This window comes from Phocoena phocoena, chromosome 19 (assembly GCF_963924675.1).
Source record: "Phocoena phocoena chromosome 19, mPhoPho1.1, whole genome shotgun sequence".
In the NCBI taxonomy this organism is placed as follows: domain Eukaryota; kingdom Metazoa; phylum Chordata; class Mammalia; order Artiodactyla; family Phocoenidae; genus Phocoena; species Phocoena phocoena.
The window spans coordinates 50,397,095-50,406,343 of record NC_089237.1 but is presented as its reverse complement, the minus strand read 5'-3'; the positions used below and the strand labels follow the sequence as shown (position 1 = coordinate 50,406,343).

Genomic DNA, 9,249 nt, shown 5'->3' with positions numbered 1-9,249 from the left:
GATTGGGTCTGTGCAAAATGTCCAACCCCCAGGGATCCAAAATTTGTCTTATTTTTATCTATTTATTTTTTTTTTGGCTGCGTTGGGTCTTCCCCGCTGTGCGCGGGCCTCCTCCAGCTGCGGTACGCAGGTTTCCCATCACGGCGGCCTCTCCCGTTGCGGAGCACGGGCCCCAGAGCGCAGGAACCCGTGTCCCCTGAACTGGCAGGCGGATTCCCAACCACTGCGCCACCAGGGAAGCCCTAAAATTTGTCTTATTTTTAATAGTTTAACTTTCCTTAATGCCTGATCCAGGGCTTCCTCTACCACATTGTCTCTTTTAAAGTTATTATGGACAATTTCATATATACATAAAAGTAGAGAATAGACTGATGAAACCTCAGGTACCCACACATCAGTACTGCAGCTTCAATAATTATCAGCACAGGGCCAATCTTGTTTCTCTATCCTCCCCACCCCCCAGGTTAGACTGCCGCTTGAGGTTTGGGTGGCCATCTGTCCTACCTCTGTGATCTTAATTTGCTCATTCTTTGATTCAGTATGTCTTTATTAAACACTGCCTGAGTCAGGCATTGGTAAATTTACTGAGGACCTTGAATATACCAAGTGCTTCACATACCTAATTTTATTTTATCCTAACCTTCCTGTTATTATCTCTGTTTTACAGATGATAGAATTGAACCTGAGAGATTAATGATTTGCACAAAGCACTGTGTTTTTTCCTACTATCCCATGCTCTTGTCCTGGAGTTACTATATTTCACAGTGCCTACCCAGACACAGAGGCCTTCATTCACTTGCATGTTACTGAACCTCTAGTGGGTGCCAGGCCCTGTGTTGAACAAGGCTGACATAATTCTTGCCTTTAAGGAGATTCAACATTTACAATTCAAAGTGTTAAATGTTACTATGGGTTGAAGCCAGGTAGCTAAAACAGAAGAGCCAAACTCAGTCTCAGGAAGTCTTCATGGAGGAGGTGATTTAGACATAAAGGACAAAGCAAAAGTCAGTGAGAATGGGCATGGTCAGAATATTCTGGGGGAGAAGAAATGGTTGAGGAGGGTCTTTTGAGTTCTGGGAACTGCGTGTAGAGGATTTCCATATGGCTAGAATACGTGAGGTTGAACGGTGGAGTACTGAAAAACAGGGCAGGAGAAGCAGGCAGAATCTTGAAGGATCATGGTTGCCACACTTGAGGCTCCAAAGACAGTGGGGAGCTAGTGAAAGATCTTAAACAGAAGAGTGACATCAGATTTGAGTTTTAGAAAAATCATGCACTCTGAGTATAGAGAATTGACCTAAGGAGGTCAGTCAAGAAGACCAAGTAGGAGGCTAATAAGAGTATTGGAGGTAGGTGATGATTATAGCTTGGACAAGGACAACAGCAAGGTAAACTGGGCGTGGTGGGGGCGGGGCGGGAGAGGAGCAAGACTGGATGTGCATCGGAATGTGCAAAGGAGAAGGGTCCAGAAAGGAGGATGTCTGCCTCTTTCCAAGGACTTTTCGTTCAAACTCTTCTAAGTGATGTTTACATTAAGGCTGACAGTGGGGTCTTTTGGAGATACCATCATTGCTGGAAGTGATCTCAAAGATCAAACGGCCTTCTCTTTCTTTCAAATTCACAATGAAAGAAAGGCCCAGAGAAGCGAAGCAACTTGTCAAGGTCACACAGCATGTCAGTGGCAGAACATGACTCCTTGTTCTTTATATAGCATTACCCAGCCTCCAGTGAGGCTAATGGCTGGGGGTGCTACGCCAACATGACTAGACCTGAGGTGACCCAAGCAAGATTTGAAGGGGCTGGACACAGATCCCTTCTCCTCCCTTCCACCTCCCTTTGCCACCCCCTCCCCCTCGCACAGCTCCAGGGATCAGTCAATGAATAATTGTTGAAACAGTTCCTATGTACAGAACAAGAGGTGCAGAGACAAAGGTCTGCGGTAGGATTCCCTATCCTGAGATCTGAGATCCCCTTCTCAACCCTCCCCACTGCAGCCGGGGAAGGGGGTCAGGGGCATTCCTGAGGCAGCCAGTCCTCTTCTCCACTCCCCATCCCCCAGGTGGTTTCTCCAGCCAAGTTCTCACGAAGAGGCCCCTCCCTCAGCGGCTCCACTGTTGCCATGGCAATTAGGTGGGTGGACAGCCCATCCTATCTAGAGGCCACCCAGCCCTCGCGTGGGGAGTTACCATAACAACCCCCCTAGTAATAGAGGGTGTTGGGTCCCGCCCCCCTCCCCCCGCAAATAGAGCGGTGGGTGGCTTGATTGGCAGCTGGGCACACGAAAGAGGAGGGAAAGGGAAGGAAAGGCGTCAAAGGAGAGATCAGAAGGAAACGGGGGAGAGAAAGGGCAAAAAATACGGGGAGGGAAGGAAACGCGTGTGCGCACGCGCACCAGCTGGTGGGCGCGCTCCCCGGCGGCCCCGGCCACCGCCCGCTTCTTTCACGCTAGGCTCGCGCGGTCGCTCAGTCCTCGCGCGCGCCTTTCGCTCTCTCTCCTGCGCCTGCGCGCAGGTGTCGGCGTCGAGGGGGAGGGGGAACCCGGCGCGCTCGCGTCACGTTCCCTCTTCCACCCTCCCCGGTGCTCGGCCATTCTGCGCCTGCGCGGGAGAGTCGGGAGGCTCGGGTTGCAGGCTCTGGGGCGATATCGCCTGTCAGTCGGTGGGTCGGTCTTCCCGCCGGCCTTCCCCCTCCCGGTTCTCCGCGGGAGGCGCGGTGGAGTCCGCCCCCGGGATCCCCCGATGGGGGAGAAGCGGCGACGGCGGCAGCGGAATAACCGAGCCGGAGCGTGAGCGGCCCCGGGGCCCCGTTCCCGGCGGAGGCCATGGGCGACCCAGCCCCCGCCCGCAGCTTGGACGACATCGACCTGTCCGCCCTGCGGGTGAGCGCGCTGCCCCCCAGCCTCGCCCCGCGGCGACCCCCGCCCCCTTCCGGGCGCCCGCTGCTGCCAGGCCTCCGCCCTCCGCTCCCCTACGCTCTCCACGCGCTGCAGATTCTGGGAGCCAGTTCGGTCCCCGCCCTGGGGTGCCCCGCCCCCATTCTTCCCTCCTCCTCTACCTTTACTCAGGTTCCGGATCCCCTTCCTCCCAGGTGTTTGAGGGTCACCCTCTGGTTCTCCTGAGCTTGCAGAATCTTTACCGTGATGCCCCTCCCTGGCCCCTGACATGCTTTGAGGCCTCTTTCCCCCCTTGCTCTTACTTAGCTCTTCTTCCTCCCCCTCCTCTTTTTCGGTTCCTCGAATTTTGACTTTGCCACAGCCTTGCCAGCCTCCCCCTCATCACCCTTTCTCCTCCTCGCCCAGCCCTGAATTGCATCTCTTCCCGGTCGGCAGGCACTTCAGGCTCCCCTCTCCGCCGCACACCTCCTACCGCCGCCCTCATCCCCTGCTCAGCTCTCCCCGTGCCTTGGCGTTTCAAGTGCAGCAGTCCAGAACCAGGCATTTCCGGTCTCAGGGTCCCCACATATTACATTACCAACTCTGCAGCAGCGTGGGGCTGGGAGGAAAGACAAGTGCACTGGGGGAGGAGGGGACGCGTTTCTTGTCTTCAGGAACTCTGGCCTGGGCTGGGAAGAGGATGTTTATATGTCTGTACACACACAAACACATGCAGCATGTGGTTTGGAAAAGCCTGGGTATTCTTGGTTTCGCTGGAGGAAGGGGGAGGCGATGGAGATTTCTCCAGGGAGGGGTTCATTAGAAAAGGGATCAGAGGAAACAACTGCAGCAGGAATTTCTTCGAAATATTCGTTTTCCCTCCTGGGGCTCTTGCATGCCCTCATTTGGGGGCTTTCAGCAGCATTTATATGTTTTTCTTCAGCAGGGAGCCCTGGCTTAAGGGGCAACTGAGTGATTTCAAGGTGAAGACTCCCGCCTGTCCCCCAGGGGGTGTTTTTGTCCTGTGTCCTTCCGGCTTTCTCAACAGGCCAAGGTGTTGGGGAGAGCAAGATTTCCCATCTCTGGGTTAGCTGCTCTGGAGGCCCCTGTTGAAATCGGCTTCTGGCTTTTGAGTTAGCCAGGGAACATGGCCAGTAGTGGGAAAAGGCGGTCAGCCACACAGGTGCCCCGGATATGACTGGAGGGGAGAGGCGAATTAAGAGAGCAGAGTCATGTCGTTAATTGGGTTTCTCTAGGTGACACAGTTTTTCTTGCCATTCAGGTCATAATTTGTTTGGTGCAGTGTTGGGCTAGGAGACCTGACTTGCCGGAGATAAGATGATAAGTTGCTGAGGAGGGAGACGGAACATTGATTTCTCTCTCTCTCTCTCTCACTCTGTGTGTGTGTGTTGGTGGCAAGAGGGTCTGAAGACTTGAGGAGGGAGATTGGTGGGCTTTCTCTTAGTTGCGGCGAGCAGGGGCTACTCTTCGTTTTGGTGTACATGCTTCTCATTCTCTTGTTGCAGAGCACGGGCTCTAGGCGTGTGGGCTTCAGTAGTTGTGGCACGCGGGCTTAGTAGTTGTGGCTCACGGGCTCTAGAGCGCAGGCTCAGTAGTTGTGGCGCACGGACTTAGTTGCTCCGCAGCATGTGGGATCTTCCTGGACCAGGGCTCGAACCCGTGTCCTCTGCATTGGCAGGTGGATTCTTAACCACTGAGCCATCAGGGAAGCCCAGGAGGGAGATTCTTAAGATCAGTTTAAACTGCGATTCTCAAGTGAAGCCAGCTGGGATATAAGGTGGAAAGCCAGGCTCCCCTTAATGAGCTTGTCTTTAGGATGAGCCCCCATCTTCCCTTCCCACCTTGGTTGTTGATTAACTCTGGCTATAGGTTCCTGTGCTGTGGTGACTTAAATAGAATAAAAGAGAAGGTGGGTCCAAACCATGACCTTTGGTTTAAACCTTGTGGGACTCTCCTTGGGCTTCTCTTTCCCTTTAGCCTCTTCTGGTAGTTTGGCCTGGACCCTCAACCTGGGATTTCCAGCAATTCTGCAAACACCATCTGACCTTGGATTTGGTATTTCCCTTCTGGACTTCTCTACTTGAAGCAATGTTAGCCTCTTTCCTCAATCGCCTCCTGCTTTATTCTCCTCTCCCTTCTTCAAGAGAGCCCTGTGACCTGCTCTCAGTGTGTATGTCTTTCCTGCCTCATGACGCTTAAGAAAGCATTGCCCTTCCCCCACTACCACCCCAGTACTCCAGGGCTGGAGGGAGTGCTTTCTTTGAAATGGGGCTGCAGAAGGCCTGCTTTCTCCTTGCTGCTGGCCTTTGCTCAGAGCCTGTCCCCTCCACCCCACCTCGGAGAGCCCCTGTGGCACTGTTGGGGAGCTCTCTCAGTCATCTCTTGTTCTGTTTCGGTCTGTTTTCCAGTGAGAAATGGCAACCTGGAGAATTAGTAGAAAAGCGTGTTTCCCTGTACTACATCATCTCGTGTTGGGGGCCTGGGGAGGGGATGGGAGAGGAACATATTCAGCATTTATTAGGCGGCGTCAAAGAGCCCAAGTTGTCTTTCACCTCTTATTTCAAGATAGGGCTTGGCTTCCAGCTGGTGATGAGAGTAATAGTCTGATATTAGGGAAGATTGAATTGCACTATCTCTTAGCCGTGTGTGGAGAGGCGGGTGGACCTACCTCACTGTGACCACAGGCACGCTTGACCTCTTTGAGGCTCTGTTTATCCACCAGCCCAGTAGCATGGGGTTGTGTTCCTGAGTTCAAGTCCCTGCTTTCTCACTTACTGTGTAACCTTGGCCTTTCTCCCCCTTCTTCCCTAGTGTGCTGCAGAGTCTGCAAAGAGCCTTACCTCTCTAAGGCTTCATTTGCCCATCTGTATATAGTGGTGATGGTACTGAACTCAGAGTTGCTGAGGATTAAATGAAATACTGCATATTAAGTACTTAGTTCAGTTCCTGGCACATTGTGACTATATGATCGCCCTTGTTGTTTTTTTTGTTGTTGTTTTGCTTTTTGGTTTTTTGGCTGCATGGGGTCTTTGTTGCTGTGCGCGGGCTTTCTCTAGTTGTGACGAGCGGGGGCTGCTCTTTGCAGTGCACGGGCTTCTCATTGCGGTGGCTTCTCTTTGTTGTGGAGCACAGGCTCTAGGCACATGGACTTAAGTAGTTGTGGCACGCAGCCTCAGTAGTTGTGGCGCACGGGCTTAGTGGCTCCGCGGCATGTGGGATCTTCCTAGACCAGGGCTCGAACCCGTGTCCCCTGCATTGGCAGGTGGATTCTTAACCACTGCGCCACCAGGGAAGCCCTCGCCCTTACTGTTAATTGTTATCAGATGACAATCAGAGAAGGCTTCCAGCGCAAGTGTATCTAAAATAGCACTTCCTCCCCTGCTTCGTTTTCATATAAATTTTTATATAGCATCCCTTAGCCCGCTTTGTTTTATTTCATAGTATTTATCGCCAACTGACATATATTTATATATATCAACCCCGACTAAAATATAAGTTCAGTGCAAGTTAGGATTTTGACTGTTCTGTTCATTTTTGCATCCCCAGTGCCTGTAACAGTGTTTTGAACATAGTGGGGGCTCAGCTGTTTGTTGAATAAACGCGTATCATAACAAGTGAAAGGTCTTAGCACAGTCTTGCTTAGAGAAAGCATTCAGTAAGTGTCATGCTTGTTAGGCTTTCTCTTGCCATCTATATACACATAATTAAGAATATATCTTTTCTGGGTTGTTTTTGGAATCAGACCTTGTGGTAAACAAGAGTTCTGGAAGCCTCCATCGGAGCGACGTCCTTGAAGTAAAGTTAGGACCTTCCAAGAGAAAAAGCGGGCCTCTTTTGTCAAACCTTCTCTGTGTCCAGGCTTGGTTACATTCCAGGAGAATCTTCTGACTTGGAACCCTTGGCTTCTCACAAAGGATACGTATCAGTGGAAGAGGACGGGACAAGGAGGGAGCAGACCCCGGGCTGACCTCTCTCCTTTTGCATTGCTCTTTTTGGTTGACCCACTTCATAAACCAGGCAGCCTCTCTTTACTGTCCAGCCAGCTGGAGGTTTTAGACTGCGGTGTCCTTGGAACCATGGAGCTGTGCGCAGTGTGGCTGTATTGAAATAATACCATGACGTGCAGTCAGGAGGGACTTGTTGCCGGGTAGTAGTGCTGACAGAGATGTTCTTTCTCCAATGATCTTATGTTGTTGTGTCTGTTCTTTGGAGGAGTCGCTTCCCCTTCCTTTTTCCTTCACGAGGCTGTGGAGCCAGCTCCACTCGGAAAGCTGGCAGTTCTGGGCATGTACTTCTAGGCTGCCGAGCAACTGCTGCACTCCGATGTGCGTGCTGTCCAAATGTTGACGACAGATGCCTCAGGCAGGGCATGGGGAGACTGACCTCCTGCAGCAGAAGCAATGGCATTGACTGGGGACTTTTTTCCTAGAGAACCGCAGATGGGAGTGGGGCTGTTTGGGGAGCTAGTGGCACTTGGAGTGAAGTGAAAAGCTGCTTTGGCAAGAGGATGGAAGGAAGGTTGCGGAGAACTTTGCTGGAACTGGGTGTTCAGCCATCCCCCAAACGAGGGAAGAGGCGTCGCCACCCTTTGTGCTGCAGGATAGGACAGAGCCATGGCCCTTCGTAACACACGGAGGGGAGGGTCTTTGAAGAAGTGAGGTTTTCACAGTTAAGAGAACAGTAAGAAGGTCAGCAAGAGAGCAGGCTGGCCCACCCCCTCACGCTTATCCCAGGAGCTCACTTAAGACTATGCTGTGTAGAATCCTGATTTCAGATATGGCCTCCATTCCTTTCTACTCCGAACTGTGTGCTTAAAAGGGGGTAACTCACACAGTTTGGGTATGTTGAGTGTCCTTGCTTGTCAAGATAGCAGGAAGTGTGCAAACAGTCTTTACAAGCTTATACTTTGGCATTGGTTTATAAATAAGGAATGCAGTGACCTCTCAATCCAGGAACATAAAACAGTTCTGGGGCTGCAGAGCATCTCCAGAAGACATCTGAGAGTCTGCCAGACGAATCTTTCTGTCTCCAAAGTTGTACCAGAGAAAGCTATGACTAATATCCTTTCCTGCATCAGTCAGTCACCAAGCATTGTTGGTCTGTTTTATTGAGAATCAGGTTCTAGATACTACGGGAAGTATGTAATAGTGTGTTCATACTATTCTGAGCTATTTAATCAGACCTCTGGAAGCACCCCTCTAAGCAATCCCTTTGCAAGCTGAGGCTCCCCCCCGCTTTTTTTTTTTTTTTTTTTTTTTTTAAATATTTATTTATTTGGTTGCGCCAGGTCTCAGTTGCAGCAGGCGGGCTCATTTGCGGCTAGTGGGCTCCTTTAGTTGTGGCATGCGAACTCTTGGTTGCGGCATGCATGTGGGATCTAGTTCCCTGACCAGGGATCGAACCCCGGGCCTCGGCATTGGGAGTGCAGAGTCTTAACCACAGCGCCACCAGGGAAGTCCCCCCCCCCTTTTTTTTAAACTATTATTGCCTTCCTCATTATCTTAGAACCCTCAGGGTCAGGAAGTTTTTGTTAAATCTGGTTGCTGTGAATTATACTCATTTTCTGTTGTCCTGTGTGGTCAGTCATCTTGAAATCTGATATGCAGTCTTTTCCCCTCCCCCAGCACTCACTTTACAACCACAGCTCCCTCAGTTTTTTCTTTAGTAGGTTGAAGAAATCGAACAAAAAGTGATCAGGTTAACAAGTCAACTCTCAAAGCATTTCTTGAATGCCCACAGGATCTAGGAAGATACAAGAACATGACTTGGTAGAAGCGCATATTCATTCTCTCGTCTCTCCTGTTCTTCCTGCTCTTCTCCTAACCAACCAGTTCTTGACTTGAGTCTGGGATTCTTCCATCTACGGGAAGCTCCTCCAGAGGGTAATTGAAAAGGTGTTTGAGGCTTTTTGTTCTTAATCAGGGTAGGGAATGGCAGAGGGAGGAGAGAAGAAAGGGATGGAATTGTGGTGATCCAAGGAGCCCCTAGAGATATTGCCCAGTGGCCAGACAGCCGAGGATGTGCTTGCTAATGGTGGGTAGGATTTCCTGTTCTGCTTGAGGAAAGAGCTAGAACTAGGCACAGAGGATACAGTGACACACAAGATAGACATGGTTTTCCTACAGTCTAGTTGTGGGGAGAGACGTTAATAAAATCATTATATATATTTACATATACATAAGATTGCAAGTCATGATAAGGACTGTGGCAGAAAACTTTGGCATGCCGTGAGAGCCCATAAAAGAATTGTTTTTACTTTTTGCAAGACAAATATTTGGTTGGTAGATTGAGAGAGAGACAAATCACACGTTGAAAAACCAAGCTAGCATTGCCACAGAAAGAGTAGATAGAGGTGA

The 9,249-nt window shown here is 50.7% G+C and overlaps 1 protein-coding gene across 1 annotated transcript in view; it reads left to right on the top strand.

The window, feature by feature from the left end:
* The first annotated feature begins 2,611 nt into the window (after positions 1-2,611).
* Positions 2,612-9,249, top strand: part of MINK1 (misshapen like kinase 1) — a 48,495-nt gene continuing 41,857 nt past the window's right edge. Inside the window, exon 1 of the mRNA XM_065897542.1 lies at positions 2,612-2,878. Within this exon, the coding sequence (XP_065753614.1) occupies positions 2,822-2,878 (57 nt within the window). The 5' untranslated portion in view covers positions 2,612-2,821. The remainder of the gene's footprint in view (positions 2,879-9,249) is intronic.